Source organism: Ranitomeya variabilis, chromosome 5 (genome assembly GCF_051348905.1).
Source record: "Ranitomeya variabilis isolate aRanVar5 chromosome 5, aRanVar5.hap1, whole genome shotgun sequence".
Lineage (NCBI taxonomy): Eukaryota > Metazoa > Chordata > Amphibia > Anura > Dendrobatidae > Ranitomeya > Ranitomeya variabilis.
The window spans coordinates 406634457-406655490 of NC_135236.1; the positions used below are offsets into that span (position 1 = coordinate 406634457).

Genomic DNA, 21034 nt, shown 5'->3' on the forward strand with positions numbered 1-21034 from the left:
CAACAATGATAAGACGAGAAACAAAAACAAAAGCAAAAGAAGGGATCTCGGGTAAACAAAGGGATCCCTTTAAGAGTAACCCTGGTCGGGTTGTAGCAGCAAAACAGCCAAACAGACGAACAGTTAACTATTTACAGGTTCAAAATATTAGGACATTTACTTGAACCACTCAGGGGGCAGCAGCGGCGGAGGCAACCCCTTTGGATATTGCCTGCCGCCTGGTACTGCATAAGGGGGTTTGTTGTCCCATCTGGGGGTCTGCGTACCCACTGTCTTCAGTTCTGGGGCAGCAGGGGCACCGACCACCTGAGGAGGCGCCTCCTTGGCCACGACGGTGGTTGAAGTGACGATGCTGCAGGTCGTGGTTTTGACAATGGTGCACGTTGGAGTGACCATGGTGGTCTTGGTGATAATCGTGGGCTGACCACAAGGGGGCACCTTCGCTACGGGGGACAGCTTTACCGGCACCTTAGTCGGGGGTGTCACGGGGTTTCGCTTCTTATGGACATTCAGGGCGAACCACCCCTTTTCCCCAAAATGCCGGGTGTAAGTGACTTCGTCCCCCGGGTAGAGATCCCGGTCTGGATGGCCTTCTCTGAGATGAGACTCCACATCCCGCCGGTTGACGAAGACTTCGGCGTACAGGCCCGGCTTTTTTATAAAGCCCCAGCATCCGCAGAGCTTGAAGGCAACGACGGTGCCCTGCCTGCGCGGGGCCTGGTGAGCGGTGGTGTCCTTGCGGGCCCGGTCCTTGACCGCCGAGTCTTTTTGGTGGTGGGCCTCTAGCCCGGCCTGGTACGCCTTTTCCTTCTCCTCCCACTGCTGTTCCAGCTGGGCCTGGTATTCCTCCCAGCTCAGGGCCTGCACCATCTCCCCTTCCTGTGTCTTCACCCCAGGGAACCCCATGAGGTTGGATCCTGGGTTCACCCAGCGGCACACTGTGCGCTCGGCATGGACCTCACACAGCAGGGTAGTTGGTGGAATCAGGGCTTTCAGGAAGTGTTCCATACCCGTTGTCTCCTCCCATGGTAACAGGCGTTGGAGTCTATGGGTCCCAGGGAGAGGGGGTGCCGCGATGGGGCCTATCAACAGACCCTCAGCAAGCGGGACAGGGTCGGCGGACTCACCAGTCGGTGCAGGCCCCTCCTCCTTGGCCGGCTCCACTGGCGGTATGGTCGATAGGAACGTCGGCTGGAGTTCCGGCAGCGACGCAGGGTCAGGCGTTGGAAGGCCCTCCACTGGTGCCTCCATCCACAGCTGGAGGAGTTGTTCGATCAGGCCTTCCATTTCAACCTGCAGGAGGCCGGTCCCAATCGCGGAGAGCTGACCACTGTGCTCGTCCGGGTGGCTGGGGGAGTCCTCGGCTCCGACCCCGCATTCCTGGTCTGAGCGACTGGTCATGGCGTCTTCCACGTGGGTCACCTCCTGGTCTTTTTCCCGCTCTCTCCTTCGTGGGCGGTTTCGTTTTCTCTGCCTCCGCCCACCATTGAGAATCAAGAGGCGGATCTCGGCTGCTGACGGACACGTCCTCAAGGTACAGAAATATTTAGACTGGGCGGCCATTGTCTTTCGCGCTCTTCAGCTGGTCCACGCCTACTCCACGCCCCTCTTCTCCTCCTGCGCTCTCCTCAGCGCTGTAATGGTGGCAAATTTTGGCGGCAAATGGCAATCCACAGTCTTTGCAATAAGTCACAGTCCAAGTATAATAAATCACAGTTCCAAGGCACACATGACCTGATTCTTCAGGCTTAAGTAGATCCTGTTCGTGATGCCAAGTTGGAGCGCCCCCACTGCCGCAGGGCCGAGGGGTACCCGGTACCGGGCCTCTGAGTCTCTGTTCTGGGGTTGTCACGGTGGCTAGACCCGGTCCGTGACCCTGCTGAGGGGCGCCCAATGAAAGGTGTGGATGGTGATGATGTTATGGTGCGGTGCAGGTTGCAGTAAATAACAAGGACACCAGGTTGCAGTCTCTTTACCTCTTTACTGAAGGCTTCAGGATCCTCAATCCGGAATACGGTTAACCGGTCCGGCCGGTCCGATGGCCCCTCCAGGGTTCCCTTTGCAGGTGGAAATCTGTGCCTACCTTCTAGCGCTTGTGTGTTGTGGTCCTCCCCTGCTGTGCTTACGGGATAGTCCCCACAACTGTTGTGTCTGTTTCTGAAGTTCCCTCACAACTCGATTATGATGTTCTGCTTCGTCCCCCAGATGATATGGCTAGGACGCACCCGTATGACGGGTAGGCTCGGAGGTCTTCCGGGACCCTAGTGTCGCCCCTCTCCAAATGTTGCCCCCTATGTCTGCTTAGGTGATTTGAGTGAGACAGCCCACCTATAACTGACTGTCCTGCCGTAGGTTTGAAGTTAGGCCTGGAGCTCTATACTTCCTCGGCGTTCCGGCCACCGGCTGCGCGCCTCAGTAGGATGTTGCCTCGTCTTACAGCACGACTCCTACTGGTGTTTCTCCTTGTTGCATTGATCTCGTTTCTCACTCAGCACAATAAACCTCGCTTCTTGTCCTTTCTTGGGGTACCGCCGCGATGAAGTGCAGGCGCGGTCCCGTAACGCTCTGTCAGGATCCCACCCCTGACAGGGACCCCCTGAATCTTCCCCTGCAACACCCTCTGCCACAGGATGTTGCCTGGTTCCAACCCAGTCAGCTTCTGACTGACTTCCTATCTAACCTACAGTTTTCCCTGACTGTGAGGAGTGGCCTAATACATAGCACCCTTAGCTCCCCCTGGAGGCCAGACTGTGAAGTGTATTGGTGTCTGTGATACCTGGTCAGGTGAACTCCTTCAGTGCCATCGGACGTACCATAGCCCCCCTTAGCGGCGGAGCATCAGTACTGCAACGACCAGGACTCTGGGGCGCTGCACTGGAACCTGCCGCTTGCATGGACCGGTCACCGGAGCGTCGCGAGGAGCGGGAAAGGCGGCGGAAGGTGAGTATGTAATGATTTTTTATTTTTAACATTAGATTTTTTTACTATTGACGCCACATAGGCAGCATCAATAGTAAAAACTTGGTCACACAGGGTTAATAGCGGCGGTAACGGAGTTACCCGCGGCATAACGCGGTCCGTTACCGCTGGCATTAACCCTGTGTGAGCGGTGACTGCGGGGAGTATAGAGCGGGCGCCGGGCACTGACTGCAGGGGAGTAGGGAGGGACTAATCGGACTGTGGCCGTCGCTGATTGGTCGTGGCAGCCATGACGGGCAGCTGGCGAGGCCAATCAGCGACATGGATTCCATGACAGACAGAGGCCGCGACCAATGAATATCCGTGACAGACAGACAGACAGAAAGACAGACAGAAAGACGGAAGTACCCCTTAGACAATTATATAGTAGATATATATATATATATATATATATATATATATATATATATATATATATATATATATATATATATATATATATATATATATATATATATATATATATATACATATATATTGAATCTCCCACTGTGGTTATATTGTTTGCTGATGATTGCCATTCTCCTTGTATTTTGTATGTCCCTGGTGTAGTGCCCCAATTTTGGTATTCTTTTCCCACTCAACTATTTTGTCATGTTTTAAATAAATTTTGTTATATACATTTCATTATTGGACATTGTTTCGTTTTTTTTCTCTGTGGTTTTTTTGTGTTATATCAGAGATAAAGAAGCATGTTTGAAAAGTATTTATTGCAGACTAAATACAATCTGTATGGCACTTACTGGTGTCCATGACCCATATCGCCACTGTGCATTCTTTTGTATTTGATCTATGGGGGAGATAGTTGGATATACACGGGAATGTGTAGGACAAGGAGATCTTTCACAGTCCTGTAGATACAAGACTAACATAAATAAAAACAATAGTAACATATTAAAACAGTGGCTTGCATATGTTGCAATAATGGTATATTAAAGCAGAGGTTTACAAACTCGGGTGGGGTGGACTAGTTTTAATACAATAAGTTTTAAACAAAGGAAAGTAAATTAGTGTTAAATCAAAGGCTACATTTATTAAAATTTACAAATAGTTACTAAAAGTATAAATGAGGAAAAAGCAAATGCCATTTGAATTACACCAACTGGAAGTCCTGTTGCAGGTGCAAAAATAATTTCTATAGTGCAGAATGTATTTGTAAGGCCATACTCAAACCCACAGTTTTATTTTATTACTTTTTTTGGTTCCATAATTATAAAAAGGGATAAAAAGTAGATGTTACGCAAAACAGCTTTGTATCTGATTGTGGAAATGTGAACAAAATCACTTCTGCAAACGAGTAGCATCACCAGACAACAGCTAGAGACTCAACAGCAAATGGTTCTACAAATACCTACTTTAGCATAAATTATGTATTGTTAACTTTAGTTAGCATTGCAAAAGTACACAGTACAAGACCGATATTTGCCTGACTATCTGTAGGCCTTGAAGCTGCATTGCATTCACGTTCGTCCAAAGAAATCTCATAGGTTCCTGTGCTGCATTTCACTGTACGCAATTGATATCCATGTCCACAAGTAACCGAACACTGTTAAAGGACATCGAAACTGTTATTATAAAAAGAACACACGTCTTGTTTAATGCTGTTTAATGCTGTTTACACATAAATAGACAAAGTCTTACTTACTGCTAAATTAGCAAATATCAATATTTGCATATTAATTTAAAAGGAAATTCAAGCATATAGCCATATATTGATTTAAGCTGACCTAATAGAGCGTGGAATACATTTTGTACACCAGTTTAGCTGTCTATACACCTAAAGACCAGTTTAATATACTCACCCACTTAATTATTCTGCAAAGTCACCTTTATTCCACCTTGTACTAAACACTCTGATAAAACTCTGGTGGCAGCTGAATGCTGTAATGTGTACGTTCTTTTGGACACTCGTATACCTACTGAGTTTTTGAAGCAGAAGAAACTTTAGGAAAACACCAGAGATATTTTTCCTGAAGCATCTTCTTTGGTTGTTTTTATGGTGCCTTTTTTGTTTAACTGGATACACAAACTGATTCCACGCAGAAGCCGCCTGTAGAATGGACAAGTGACTTCTTTTAGCTGCTTTGTGACTTTAAGGGTATGTGCACACGCTGCGGATTTTGCTGCGGGTCCGCAGCAGTTTCCCATGCGTTTACAGTATAATGTAAACCTATGGGAAACGAAATCCGCAGGGCACATGCTGCGGAAAAAAACGCGCGGAAATGCAGTTTACATTCCGCAGCATGTCAATTCTTTTGTGTGGATTCCGCTGCAGGTTTACACCTGCTCCAATAGAAAACTGCAGGTGGAAACCCGCAGCGGAATCCGCAATAGAAACCGCGATAAATCCGCAGGAAAAACCGCAGCGGTTTTGCCCTGCGGTTTTAACAAATCCGCTGCGGATAAATCCGCAGCCCTCACAGATACGTGTGCACATACCCTAAAGGCCTGAAACAGATAAAAGGAGCTGAAAAATACTACTGAACATACGCATGGCAAGTTATTTTGACATTGCAATACATTCATTCTTTTTAGCATTTTTTAAGTGCTTATTCAGGCAGATTTCAGGCGCACCCACCTCAAAACGTTCTGTGCAAATAACTTAATACTTCAGTGGTCCGAGCTAGTGATGATTGAGTGTGCTCCGATAAGGTGTTATTCGAGCATGCTCGGATGCTAATAGGGTATCTTCAGCATGATCGAATACTTCGAGTCGCCATTAGTGTACGTTTCACGGCTGTTCGACAGCCACAACACATGTTGGTTGTTAGGCAATCCCTGCATGTGTTGCGGCTGTTGAACAGTCGTCAAAAATGCAGACAAAGCGACTTAGTATTCAAACACTTTGAAGATACTCTATTAGCACTCAAGCATGCACGGATAACACCTTATCTGAGTATGTTCGCTCATCGCTAGTCAGAGCCCATAATAAATGAGCTGTATATTAAGCGTAGTGTAGTGTAGACTATAAGAAATTTGTATTCCTTTTTATCAGAGAAATATGCTTCTTTTACCTCGTGCATCCAGAACTCATCAGTTACTTTGAAAAACAGATAAAATCCTGATAGCTCATTGACACATCAGATTACAACTGCCTAGTGAGTTTACGAAAAAAGGAAGTGGAAAGAGGAGCACATACAGAGGATAGGGAAAGAAAAACCAAGACAAGTCATGTGACAGTTTTCTTCTAAGCAGTTTTCTTTAGCTCACCCCAAGAGCTGTATTTACAGTTACTCTGCTTGATACTGCTGTATGATGTCCTCCATGCTGCTTCTCATGTCTGTATGTGCAGTGTATGGGAGACATCATAACAGTAGGTCTTCTTCCACTAGCTCACAGACAACTGAAATGGTAGATATAGCCTGCAAAGGGGAAACCTTGTGAAAAATGCAGAATACAAGGTATATAAAGGACAGAAATCGTGTTATTCCTCATTTATACACATGACAGAAAATTCTGAAAAGACAACTGAAAAGAGTATATGTTGATCTCCATATTGTGAAGTGTTTATTCTTTAAATGTACATTTTGTTCCTCCATACTTGCTGAATGCCTGTGCTTTTTCTCGTGTGATAGAAGCTGTGCAGTAAGCTAAGTCAATCGGACATTTCTTCTTGCCACTCCTTACTACTCTCTCCTTCTTAATGTTATACTAGAGCATTGAGTAGAAAATTGCTGCTGCTTCTCCCTCCTCCTTTTCTTTAATTTACTGCATTGCTCTAGACACAATTTGGATTTCAGACCAAGGCTCATTTTTACATAAATATAGCATCTACTGCAATGTTTTATGTATTTATAGGTTCATATGTTACATTTAATTATGTATTGAGATAAATGCTAGGTTAAATACTGATCTGCATTAAATATACTGTTTCTATTTTTTACATTACGAATACTCGCACAAATGTATTTCCTTTGCACTTACTTGTCCCCAAGGTCCAACATGCCAAAAAGCACATTCCTGAAGCTCACAAGACATGACAGACTCAGGTTTAATGTCTGAATTACAGTAATTGTCTTTCACATGTTCATCGTTCAATATGCATGTTATATGTCGTCGCCTTATGCCTTTTCCGCAGGTCACAAAGCACTGATGACACAGGGGAAAAAAAAAAAAGAGTTTAATACATTAGTGTCCAAAAATGTATGGTTACAGTACAGCTACATTACAAGTTGACTCGTTTATTAGTTGCTACATTTAAAGGGAACCTGACAAAACATTCATGCCTATTTGGTGCACTGTACACACTTTCATGTACCTAACATTACACCACCACTTGTTTGGAATTATTTTACATCAATTTTCCATACCAAAAATGAGTCAATGAGTTAGTTAGCCCACACTAATTTTAGACAACACCATACCCCATCACACACTACCAGGGCCAGACTGGCCATCTGGCAATTCTGGCAAATGCCAGAAGGGCCTGTCTGGTTGTGGGCCACATTGCCTGCTACGTTGTTAACAGAGTCGGTGTTCTCAAGGCACCCATACTGTTAGGAGTTATGACGGAGGTATCATTAGAAATATTAGCCTTGTAGTAAATCTTGCTTTCCTCCATGCAGGGTAATAATAGTAATATATCCCATCTGGTGCTTGGGGATGGGGACAGCATGGGCCTGTGTGATTTCAAATGCCAGGGCTAAATTTTAGCCCCAGTCCGGCTCACTACTAATAATGAGTAAACAGCTTAATTACCTCACTCCACTCACTGGTAGTCCAAGCAGGGCATGAGTGCTCATTACAGCCACGGGTCACTTCTTTTTGCTCTTCGCTACATTCTCTATCAGCCAAACGATGACCAAAGTTGTTAATACAATAAGCTTCCCGAGTCTGCACTCCCCTTCCACAGCTCTGAGTGCACTATCATTTACAAACAAAAAGAATATTCACAACCGTATATTACTTCCATGAATGACAAAATGCTACATTAACATTCAATAATATAATAAAGGGAATCTGACTGCTGATACATGCTGCCCGATCCAAGAGCAGCATGTATGAGACACAGTCAGTCTGATATAGCTCCGGCATTTCAGAGAAAAACATACTTTTAAAGCTGGCTGGGAACTATGCCGCACCGGAGACTAGTCGGAAAGACCGGACCCCAGAGACTCCTTCTCACCTATTCCCCAAGAGTGAAAGGTCTCTCCCTATACACGCACGCCAGGAGAGACCCATTACTCAAGGGGAGAAGCTGCTGGGGAGACATCAGAGTTAGGGTGTGTGTCCACGTTCCGTAATGACTGTGCTTTGGACGGAGCGGAAACCCCACTCTGCCCAAAGCGCCGCCCCCTTCTGTATGCGCGGTGATTCCGGATGTGTTCATTGCACACATCTGGATTCACCGCACCCTATACATAGGGCCCTGTGATTTACATGTCCGTTAACACGGGGCCGCCGGATGCGTGTTCACACGCATAGTGGAGACGGGATTTCATAAAATCCCCTCCACTATGCTCCAACATCTGGAAGCTGCGGGTTGAACACTGCTGTATGCAGCGTTCAATCTGCAGCTAACCCGGATGTATTCCTGAACGTGGACACATACCCTCAGTAGTTCCAGAGACAAACATATATAGTTGAAATTATTAACAAGCAAGGTGAGTAATCCAACAAAAATCAAGTAGAAGTTAGCAATTGGATACTATAAAACTTAACCTTTAATAGGTTCATTAAAAAATAGCATACAATTTTGAAAGAATACCAAAAAAAAGGGGGGGGGGGGGAAACCCTGGTGAAATAATGTGCCCTAATACCCAACACAGAATAGGAAGACAAAAAACAAAAGCCAAAAAACACACAAAATGTTAAAAACTGACAGCACTATTAGCCTCTGAGCCTGCAATGTCACAGACAGAGAAATGAAGCAGACCTCCACTTATGTGGAAAGCTAGAGTATATCTCTGTGTAAACCACTTTCAGGGGAGCCAAATTCAGAAAGAGTCACGATTGGACAATTCTCAATATTTTTTATGGTCAAGGTTCCATGCAAGGCATGTCTCTGTGTAGACTAATAACCCTGTCTAATACCATAAGCCCAGACCTGTGTCTAATATTGAGTGCGTTTATGAACAATCCTTTAGTCCAATCATATAGCCTTTCAACTTGTGTTGATTTTGGCTCCTAATATTGTATCCGGAGGCTGCTTCCAAGTTCATATAAACAATTGTCTGTCAATTATTTGTTCATCATGAACTATAGTTACTGTCAGCAAATATAGCAGCATATCGGTGAGGCTACAAAACCAAAAAATCATAACCGCAAATGTAGGACCACATATATCTAAGGAACCATGCTTCCTCATCAAATATTAATGAGCATCCCCTTATGGTTAATTTGCGGACCCTTTGTCAATTTACCATGGATGCTTCATTTGTACGCTGGCATGTATAGAACAGCATAATCTTAAAGAACCCACTGATGTGGGTGGATCTCACCGCAAGTTGGAGAGACTCTGCCCTGTATTAGATCTCTCAAAGATGGTGAGGTGAAGTTGAAGCCTCTGCTATGAATAGCGTCTCCCGACGTGTTTCATCCTTTCTGTGTTCTGTGGTATTTAGTCTTCTGTGGAGAGTCTCTCCAACTTGCGGTGAGATCGACCCACATCAGTGGGCTCTTTAAGATTATGCTGTTCTATACATGCCAGAGTACAAATGAAGCATCCATGGTAAATTGACAAAGGGTCCGCAAATTAACCATAAGGGGACGCTCATTAATATTTGATGAGGAAGCATGGTTCCTTAGATATATGTGGTCCTACATTTGCGGTTATGATTTTTTGGTTTTGTAGCCTCACCGATATACTGCTATATTTGCTGACAGTAACTATAGTTTATAATGAACAAATAATTGACGGACAATTGTTTATCTAAACTTGGAAGCAGCCTCCGGATACAATATTAGGAGCCAAAAGCAACACAAGTTGAAAGGCTATATGATTGGACTAAAGGATTGTTCATAAACGCACTCAATATTAGACACAGGTCTGGGCTTATGGTATTAGCAGGGTTATTAGTCTACACAGAGACATACCTTGCATGGAACCTTGACCATAAAAAATATTGAGAATTGTCCAATCGGTGACTCTTTCTGAATTTGGCTCCCCTGAAAGTGGTTTACACAGAGATATACTCTAGCTTTCCACATAAGTGGAGGTCTGCTTCATTTCTCTGTTTGTGACATTACAGGCTCAGAGACTAATAGTGCTGTCAGTTTTTAACATTTTGTGTGTTTTTTGGCTTTTGTTTTTTGTCTTCCTATTCTGTGCTGGGTATTAGGGCACATTATTTCACCAGGGTTCCCCTCCCCCCCCCCCCCTCCTTTTTTGTATTCTGTCAAAATTTTATGCTATTTTTTAACGAACCTATTAAAGGTTAAGTTTTATAGTATCCAATAGTTGAAATTATACAGCCAGTGTCAGGGATTAGACAGAATGTATTAGCTGTCCAATTCCCTTTAAATAATTTAATTCTATAATATACATGATAATGGTGAAATGGAACAGATCAACTTGGCCTCAGATATAGCCTACTGGAGGGCGGCTGTGAATTATAGCCGGGTTTAATTAAAACTTATATCCCAGATGTTTAACCTCTTTTACATAACAGGAGTCCTGATGAAGTAAAGGCTTTCTAATCTTTATAATGAAGGAAGGGTCCTTTATAATATTAACACCAAGGCTGGTGTATTTTTACTGTTTAGCTGTACAGCATAAGCCTTCTTTCCATGTTAGAATTACAATCTGCAATCAACATGAAAAAAGAGTTAAACAGTTCCCTGTAGAAACAGATCTCAGCTGTTTAGTCTTTTTTGCATGGCGATCATGTGCATTCACATACACTGTAATTTTACAGTCACATACATTTGAGATAGATTTGTCTTGGGATCGATCTAGATTTAGCAGTTGCGCTGAAAAGGTTGAAATCCGGAGTAATTTAGCAGAAAATAAGCATCTATATTAACATCAGAATCAAGTAATTCATGCACATTTTGTGGTGGACTATTCATTGCATAAAATTAAGCCAATGGGAACACACTAAACAGATGTCTGTGCATTTTACATGGAATGACTCATCAGATATTACATTATGGCTAATTAAAAAAAAGTAAAAATCTAAAACATTGCAATAAAGTTGCAAGTAAATGTAATAATGATAAAAAAAATCCTTTTTGATGAGTAAATCTGATGTAATAGTAAAAAACCCTCAAAGTTAAACAGCATAATGAAATTAAAATCTATAGTGGAAGTTGTTGTGAACTCTATTTTTGGGCTCCCTCTAGTGGTCACAAGCAGTACTGTGTAGTGTTGTCTTTCTGCAGGTTGCAGCATCAGCTGGTTCGTTATCCTTGGTTGGTTTCCTATTTAGCCCACCTGGATACTCAGTTCCTTGCCTGCTATCAATGTATTCAGTGCTCTTCAGATTCCTTGTGTCTACCTTGCTCCCAGTCTCTCCAAGACAAGCTAAGTTGTTGTTTGATCATTTTTTGATTATCAGTGTTCATTATGTTTTTAGTCCAGCTCGCTAAAATGTGATTTCCTCGCTTGCTGGTTGCTCTAGGGGACTGAGTTTCTCCCCCCCACACCGTTAGTTGGAGTGGGGGTTCTTGAAATCTCAGAGTGGATATTTTGTAAGGGTTTTTTACTGACCACATAGATTCCCTTTTCTATTTTCTGCTATCTAGAATTAGTGGGCCTCATTTGCTGAATCTGCTTTCACCCCTGTGTATGTGCCTTCCTCTTACCTCACCGTTATTATTTGTTGGGGGCTTCTATATCTTTGGGGATTATTTCTCTGGAGGCAAGAGAGGTCTTTCTTTCTCTCTATGGGTAGTTAGTTCCTCAGGCTGGCTCGAGACGTCTAGGATTTTTAGGCACGTTCACCGGCTACTTCTAGTGTGTTTGGATAGGTTCAGATTTGCGGTCAGTCCAGTTTGCCACCTCCCTAGAGCTTGTCCTTTGTTTGTTACTTAGCTGGAGTAATTTGTGATCCTCAACCACTAAGGATCATAACAGTATAGCAGGCCTAAAAGTGTTTAATGCATCGCAGAAGTGGGATAAAAAGAAGACCTGAGTACATTTTTTTTTTTCCTCCCGCTTTTCCTTTGCTGCAGTCTGTTTAGCTTCTTTCATCCCCTTGAACTCTGGGTGGTTTTGAGCTCAGCTGCAGACATGAATGTTCAGACTCTGACTTCTAGTGTGGATCATCTTACTGCACGGGTGCAAAGTATTCAGGATTTTGTTATTCATAGCCCTATGTCAGAACCAAAGATACCCATTCCTGAGTTGTTTTCTGGAGATAGATCTAGGTTTCTAAATTTTAAGAATAATTGTAAGTTATTTCTATCTCTGAGACCTCGTTCCACTGGTGATTCCACTCAGCAAGTTAAAATTGTTATCTCCTTGTTGCGTGGCGTCCCTCAAGATTGGGCTTTCTCTCTGGCGCCAGGAGATCCTGCATTGCTTAATGTAGATGCATTTTTTCTGGCTCTTGGACTGCTTTATGAGGAGCCTAATCTTGAGAATCAGGCAGAAAAAGCGTTGCTGGCTATCTCTCAGGGTCAGGATGAAGCAGAGGTGTATTGTCAAAAATTTCGGAAATGGTCGGAGCTTACTCAATGGAATGAGTGTGCCCTGGCTGCAAATTTTAGAGAAGGTCTTTCTGAGGCCGTTAAGAATGTTATGGTGGGGTTTCCCACCCCTACAAGTCTGAGTGATTCTATGGCTCTAGCCATTCAGGTTGATCGGCGTTTGCGGGAGCGCAAATCTGCTCATCCTTTGGCGGTATTTTCTGAACAGAGACCTGAGTCTATGCAATGTGACCGAACTCTGACCAGAATTGAGCGACAAAGTCATAGACGTCAAAATGGGTTGTGCTTTTACTGTGGTGATTCTACTCATGTTATCTCAGCATGCTCTAAACGCTTAAAAAAGATCGCTAAACCTGTCACCATTGGTACTATACAGCCTAAATTTATTTTGTCTGTTACCTTGATTTGTTCTTTGTCGTCCTACCCGATTATGGCTTTTGTGGATTCGGGTGCTGCCCTGAATCTGATGGATTTGTCGTTTGCCAGGCGCTGTGGTTTTGTCCTGGAGCCTTTGGAATTTCCTATTCCTCTGAGGGGAATTGATGCTACGCCATTGGCTGAGAATAAGCCTCAGTATTGGACGCAAATGACCATGTGCATGACTCCCGTACATCAGGAGGTGATTCGCTTTCTTGTTCTGCATAATTTGCATGATGTTGTCGTTTTGGGTCTGCCATGGCTGCAAGCTCATAATCCAGTTTTAGATTGGAAAGCTATGTCTGTGTCAAGTTGGGGTTGTCAGGGAATTCATGGCGATACTCCGTTGGTGTCTATTGCTTCTTCCACTCCTTCTGAGGTCCCTGAGTTTTTGTCTGACTACCAGGATGTATTTGATGAGCCCAGGTCCTGTGCCCTGCCTCCTCATAGGGATTGTGACTGTGCTATAAATTTAATTCCTGGTAGTAAATTCCCTAAGGGACGACTTTTTAATTTGTCTATACCAGAGCATGCCGCGATGCGGAGTTATATAAAGGAGTCTTTGGAGAAGGGACATATTCGCCCATCCTCTTCCCCTCTTGGTGCAGGATTTTTTTTTGTGGCCAAGAAGGACGGTTCTTTGAGACCTTGTATAGATTATCGTCTTCTGAATAAAATCACAGTCAAATTTCAGTATCCTTTGCCACTATTGTCTGATTTGTTTGCTCGGATTAAGGGTGCCAGTTGGTTCACCAAGATAGATCTCCGTGGTGCGTATAACCTTGTGCGCATTAAGCAGGGAGATGAATGGAAAACAGCATTTAATACGCCCGAAGGCTATTTTGAGTACTTAGTGATGCCTTTTGGACTCTCTAATGCTCCTTCTGTGTTTCAGTCCTTCATGCATGACATCTTCCGAGAATATCTGGATAAATTTATGATTGTTTATCTGGATGACATTTTGGTCTTTTCTGATGATTGGGAGTCCCATGTGAAGCAGGTCAGGATGGTGTTTCAGGTCCTGCGTGCTAATGCTTTATTTGTGAAGGGCTCAAAATGCCTCTTCGGAGTACAGAAGGTCTCCTTTTTGGGTTTTATTTTTTTCTCCTTCTACTGTGGAGATGGACCCAGTCAAGGTCCAGGCTATTCATGACTGGACTCAGCCCACGTCTGTTAAGAGTCTTCAGAAGTTCTTGGGTTTTGCTAATTTTTACCGTCGTTTCATCGCTAATTTTTCTAGCGTGGTTAAACCTTTGACGGATTTGACCAAGAAGGGTTCTGATGTGACTAATTGGTCTCCTGCGGCCGTGGAGGCCTTTCGGAAGCTGAAGCACCGGTTTTCTTCAGCTCCAGTCTTATGTCAGCCAGATGTCTCTCTCCCCTTCCAGGTCGAGGTTGATGCTTCGGAGATTGGAGCAGGGGCTGTTTTGTCGCAGAGAAGCTCTGATGGCTCTGTGATGAAGCCATGTGCTTTCTTTTCAAGAAAGTTTTCGCCTGCCGAGCGGAATTATGATGTTGGTAAACGGGAGTTGTTGGCTATGAAGTGGGCATTTGAGGAGTGGCGACATTGGCTCGAAGGAGCTAAACATCGTGTGGTGGTCTTGACTGATCACAAAAATCTGATTTACCTTGAATCTGCCAAGCGCCTGAATCCTAGACAGGCTCGTTGGTCGTTGTTTTTCTCCCGTTTCAACTTCATGGTCTCATACCTGCCTGGTTCGAAGAACGTGAAAGCTGATGCACTTTCTAGGAGTTTTGTGCCTTACTCTCCGGGAGTTTCTGAGCCGGCTGGTATTCTCAGAGAGGGAGTGATTTTGTCTGCCAGTTCCCCAGATTTGCGACGAGTGCTGCAGAAATTTCAGGCGGATAGACCTGACCGTTGTCCACCAGAGAGACTGTTTGTCCCGGATAGATGGACCAGCAGAGTTATTTCCGAGGTTCATTCTTCGGTGTTGGCGGGTCATCCTGGGATTTTTGGTACCAGAGATTTGGTGGCTAGGTCCTTCTGGTGGCCTTCCTTGTCGCGGGATGTGCGTTCCTTTGTGCAGTCTTGTGGGATATGTGCTCGGGCTAAGCCTTGCTGTTCTCGTGCCAGCAGTTTGCTTTTGCCTTTGCCTGTTCCGAAAAGGCCTTGGACGCACATTTCCATGGATTTTATTTCAGATCTTCCAGTATCTCAGAAAATGTCTGTCATCTGGGTGGTGTGTGATCGTTTTTCCAAGATGGTGCCCTTGCCTAAGTTGCCTTCTTCCTCCGATTTGGTTCCTCTATTTTTTCAGAATGTGGTTCGCTTGCACGGCATTCCTGAAAATATTGTGTCTGATAGAGGATCCCAGTTTGTGTCCAGGTTTTGGCGGACTTTTTGTGCTAAGATGGGCATTGATTTGTCTTTTTCGTCGGCCTTCCATCCTCAGACTAATGGCCAAACCGAGCGAACTAATCAGACGTTGGAAACTTATTTGAGATGTTTTGTTTCTGCTGATCAGGATGATTGGGTGACTTTTTTGCCTTTGGCCGAGTTTGCCCTTAATAATCGGGCTAGTTCTGCTACTTTGGTTTCGCCTTTTTTCTGCAATTCTGGTTTCCATCCTCGTTTTTCCTCGGGTCAGGTTGAGCCTTCTGACTGTCCTGGGGTGGATTCTGTGGTGGATAGGTTGCAGCAGATTTGGAACCATGTGGTGGACAATTTGAGGTTGTCACAGGAGAAGGCTCAGCGCTTTGCCAACCGCCGCCGCGGTGTGGGTCCCCGACTTCGTGTTGGGGATTTGGTGTGGCTGTCTTCTCGGTATGTTCCTATGAAGGTCTCCTCTCCTAAATTCAAGCCTCGCTTCATCGGTCCTTATAAGATCTTGGAAATCCTTAACCCGGTGTCTTTTTGTTTGGATCTCCCAGCATCGTTTGCCATTCATAATGTGTTCCATAGGTCTTTGTTGCGGAGGTATGTGGTACCTGTGGTTGCTTCTGTTGAGCCTCCTGCTCCGGTGCTGGTCGAGGGCGAATTGGAGTACGTGGTGGAGAAGAGTTTGGATTCTCGTATCTCTAGACGGAGGCTGCAGTATTTGGTTAAGTGGAAGGGCTATGGTCAGGAGGATAATTCCTGGGTTGTCGCCTTTGATGTTCATACGGCCGATTTGGTTCGTGCCTTCCACGCGGCTCATCCTGATCGCCCTGGGGGTCTTGATGAGGGTTCGGTGACCCCTCCTCAAGGGGGGGTACTGTTGTGAACTCTATTTTTGGGCTCCCTCTAGTGGTCACAAGCGGTACTGTGTAGTGTTGTCTTTCTGCAGGTTGCAGCATCAGCTGGTTCGTTATCCTTGGTTGGTTTCCTATTTAGCCCACCTGGATACTAAGTTCCTTGCTTGCTATCAATGTATTCAGTGCTCTTCAGATTCCTTGTGTCTACCTTGCTCCCAGTCTCTCCAAGACAAGCTAAGTTGTTGTTTGATCATTTTTTGATTATCAGTGTTCATTATGTTTTTAGTCCAGCTCGCTAAAATGTGATTTCCTCGCTCGCTGGTTGCTCTAGGGGACTGAGTTTCTCCCCCCACACCGTTAGTTGGTGTGGGGGTTCTTGAAATCTCAGAGTGGATATTTTGTAAATGTTTTTTACTGACCGCATAGATTCCCTTTTCTATTTTCTGCTATCTAGAATTAGTGGGCCTCATTTGCTGAATCTGCTTTCACCCCTGTGTATGTGCCTTCCTCTTACCTCACCGTTATTATTTGTTGGGGGCTTCTATATCTTTGGGAATTATTTCTCTGGAGGCAAGAGAGGTCTTTCTTTCTCTCTAGGGGTAGTTAGTTCCTCAGGCTGGCTCGAGACGTCTAGGATTTTTAGGCACGTTCACCGGCTACTTCTAGTGTGTTTGGATAGGTTCAGATTTGCGGTCAGTCCAGTTTGCCACCTCCCTAGAGCTTGTCCTATGTTTGTTACTTAGCTGGAGTAATTTGTGATCCTAAACCACTAAGGATCATAACAGGAAGTGCAATTTTTATGTATTTCTCCATGATGAAAATCCAAGTAAAATAAACATTGGCATAATGTACCAAAATAGTGTCTAAAAAAATACAACAACTAGTCTTACAAAAGAACCAGAACATTACACACTACAAGTTAAGTTGATGTAAAAATACAGACGTTATGGCTGATATAATACTGTAAATTCTGTGGCCCTTCAGACCAAAATTAGCTCCAACCATAAGTGGTTAATTAAAAGTAAGGTAACCAAGTGTAGTAGAACCTATTGGCAGTTGACATAATTCTTAACACCTTTCGATTGTGAGCCCCCGTGGGGGACAGTGATGATGATGTCAGTAAAGTGTTGTGGAAATTAATGGTGTTATATAAGCAAATAAAGTACAAATAGATAAACTGAAGTCTATCTCTTACCTACCATTGATGTAAACCTTTTTTTATACCAACTACATTGAAAAACTTTATGACAAAACCCTCCTTACCTGTGCCCATTCTGAGTATCGCCAGCTGGCTGAAAGACAGTTTCCATGGCAAGGTTCCCGGATTGGAGGCTTAGGTTGGTTCATGCAAAATGTATCTTCCATAGGTGTGGTCAGACTCCTTACAGAAGAATATTTTACACAGCGCACATCCAGCGACCGATGTCCTGGTCCACACTGGGATGAACATTCACCTTTGCTAGTAACATACCACCTTTAGGTAGAAACCATTAAAGAGAACATATACATGTATTCATGTTAGCTGCTTTCTCATTGCTAACCAAACCACAATTTCATACAATAAGTTACAATTTTGCTATAAAAAAATACAAAAAAGCAGATAGCAAATGAATGATACATCTATCCATTATAAATATTTCAATTTAACTCCATTTTGATTGATGACGTACTATTACATCATGGAGGAAAATCAGGAGCTTCACAGGTGCCAGTGATGTTATGTAGCCTGCACCTGACGACTATTTAACCACCTAAATGCTGCTGTCAGAGACTGAGAGTAGCATTTAAGTCTTGCATTTCCTGTGTGGTGTCAGATCATTGCCCTTCCCCCAGTGCCACTGGTTAGCAATAGCAGTCGTTGGCCTGCCACAACAAAACAGTTGCAGCTTCAAGTCCCTTGTGGAAACTAAAATATAAAGTGAAGAGGAAAAATATGAAAATTCAAATCGCCCCGATCTCCCAATCTAACAAAAAAAATGGAAAAAAAAGCATTTTTGCTATCAGCGCGACTATAAAGCTGTAAAGTCCAATCTATCAAAATGTAAAATAATTTTACCTAAAGATATATGCCATAAAGAAAAAAATTATCAAATCACCAAACTTTCTGTTTTTGGTCAATGCACCATCACTTCGAAAATGCAATACAAAGTGATCAAAGCATCATGTACACCACAAAATGGTAGCCATAAAAAATACAGCTTGGTACACAAAAACAAGCTCTAATACAACTCAATAGATAGGAAAATAAAATAAGTTATAATTCTGAGAAAATGGAGACACATGACAATTTATTAAAGCCTCTAAACTAATAAAAAAAAGTTTGGTATAGCCATATCTGTGCGCACCTGAAAAATCGTGTTGCACGGTCATTTTTAACACACTATTTCATGTCACAAGTAATTGTTTTCTTGTTTTTCAGTATATCATATGGTCAAGTGAATGGTGTCGTTCAAAAATTCAACTCATATGGCTATGTATGTGTAGAAAAAAAAGTTATGGTTTTCTTAGAAAAAGAGAAGAGAATGCAAAAACTAAAACTGGCTGTATTGTAAAGGGGTTAAAATTGTGTATGTTTAAAATAGTATCATAAGATGATTCAAAGCTCCAAACTAAGTACAATATATTGAAGAAATACAATAAATACGGTATATATATATATATATATATATATATATATATATATATATATATATATATTTATATCTAAAAGATCCAACAACTAGTTTTACAAAAGAACCAAAACATCACAAGCTAAGTAGCTGTAAAATAGAGACGTTATGGCTACTACTATTATGCAAAAATTTTAAAAATGTAGACACTTTAGATTTACCTTAATTGGCATTCTGTGTTACACAATTCAGTAATGGGCTCTGGTCGAGACAAATATTCACATTTTTGATCAGAGACAACAGCTTGGTCACTTTTACGTTGGCAGGTCAATTTTCTTTTCCGAAAACCTATATAATTCAACACATATACATTTAATAAATACATTAATACCGAACTTCAAAAAGACCATGGTGTTCTAATTTGTAATTTTTGCATAACATGAACGATATCCTGCACACTAAAATCTTTAATAATGAAAGAAGAAAGGATGTTAGTCGTGCAAATAAAAGTCTGGACACTAGGGTTTTAACATTTTCCCCCAATAACAGCTGTTAGGTTATAAAGAAAAACTTACCCTGACATATGTTGTTGCAGTCCTGCCATGGCCCATATTTGCCCCAAGAAAATTGGTTGACTTTATCCTCAACAGGAATATTGAATGTATATCGAACATCTGGATTGTATAAATTTCCGACACATAAAATCTGGAATCAAATTGATTCAATAACAACAGTAAATATTTGATGTAAAGTTAAACTATACCACTAAACATTACAGCTATGAATACAATAAAGCATATGTGTAGTTATCTACGAGAAATTTCCATAAGTTTTTATAATGAGATGAAAATGCTGAGATTAAGATATGTCTGCCTTGACAAGTCTAGTCAAAACATGTGCCGCATAGCATAACACACTGGAAACTTTACAGGAAAGTTTTCTTGGTATAAGTGCACTCACTAGCTTAAGGGCTCTATTGGACTTGGAAAGAGTCCTTTTCTCCCTTTTCCCTCGTCATTATAGCACCAGTTTTCATCACCTGTAATCCAGAAAGAGGGAAGATGAAGATTGGACCAGCTCCTTCGGAGGTGAAAATATACAAAAGAAAGGGAAGGATGACCCTTTCCAAATCCCTCCAGAGGCCAAATGTCTCCAGCAGAACCCTTAACTTCCTGAATGGTATTTTCTAATCAAAATTTTGTAATAAATGTTAATATCATGCTATGTATTATGTTTCAACAGGCAGAAAATATCCGTTTTAAGTGTATTTTATGCAGCTTTTTAAAAGGATTCTAAGACTATCATTAAATCTAAATTAAACCAATAAAGTGAGTATACTCAATGGGCCACATTTACTGCTCAATTTCCCAAAATTTTTATTTCAAATTGTGCAAAATGTGCACCAAAAGTTGTCTTTTGTATCTCCACTCCAAACAAAAAAAAACAGTTGAGAATAGCAAGGCTGTAATTGTACTTTAAGTCTCATTTATCAAACATTATAGGGGTATTCCCATCCAGTAAAGTGATCAATTTAGGTTCTATTAGATGATAGTTCCCAAATAAAGAAGTGCAAATGTATGGCAGCTTTTAGAAAGCATAAAAATAAATTACAATGGTGAGACAAATGCGCCAGATATATTAAGAAGTGTGCGCCTTTTAATAAATTAGGCGCAAATCTCTTTTAAATAAAAGAAAAACAATAAATATAATACCAGAGTTACACCGGGGAAAGGACAAACTGCAGTTCGTAATTTATTAGTTACCTGAAGAATTAAAGCTTCCTCCAGACGGTCAGTGCAATTTAATCTTTCGACTACATTGTCCGAACCACTATATTCCAAAATAGCACCTCTGGTATTGATTTCTCTTTTAAACTTGCTCACTATAAAATTTCCATTAAGAACAAAGTTCCCTTGACCATCTGAAAGCGCTGAAATAAAGAACGACAATATGTTAGATATGGTAACATAACTGTAATCACTAGGTTTTCTAATGATTATATATAATTACCGTATATACTCGCGTATAAGCCGACCTGAGTATAAGCCGAGGCACCTAATTTTACCACGGAAAATTGGGTAAGCTTATTGACTCGAGTATAAGCCGGGTATGCATTGTTCCCTCATCCCTGTCCTGCTATGTGTGGCTCCCCCTGTTGTATGCATGGCTCGGCGTCCTCCCCCTTGTATGCATGGCTCCCCGTACTCCCCCATGTATGCATGGCTCCCTGTACTCCCCCGTGT

The 21034-nt window shown here is 42.6% G+C and overlaps 1 protein-coding gene across 1 annotated transcript in view; it reads right to left on the bottom strand.

Annotated features, from left to right (window-relative positions):
• The window catches only part of ADAMTS20 (ADAM metallopeptidase with thrombospondin type 1 motif 20), a 469041-nt gene that overhangs the window by 170012 nt on the left and 277995 nt on the right, over positions 1-21034 (bottom strand). Inside the window, exons 17-24 of the mRNA XM_077265126.1 lie at positions 20555-20721; positions 19367-19496; positions 19013-19139; positions 17446-17656; positions 7678-7842; positions 6904-7068; positions 4406-4525; positions 3723-3830 (exon numbers count right to left, since the gene is read on the bottom strand). Of these exons, the coding sequence (XP_077121241.1) occupies positions 3723-3830; positions 4406-4525; positions 6904-7068; positions 7678-7842; positions 17446-17656; positions 19013-19139; positions 19367-19496; positions 20555-20721 (1193 nt within the window). The remainder of the gene's footprint in view (positions 1-3722; positions 3831-4405; positions 4526-6903; positions 7069-7677; positions 7843-17445; positions 17657-19012; positions 19140-19366; positions 19497-20554; positions 20722-21034) is intronic.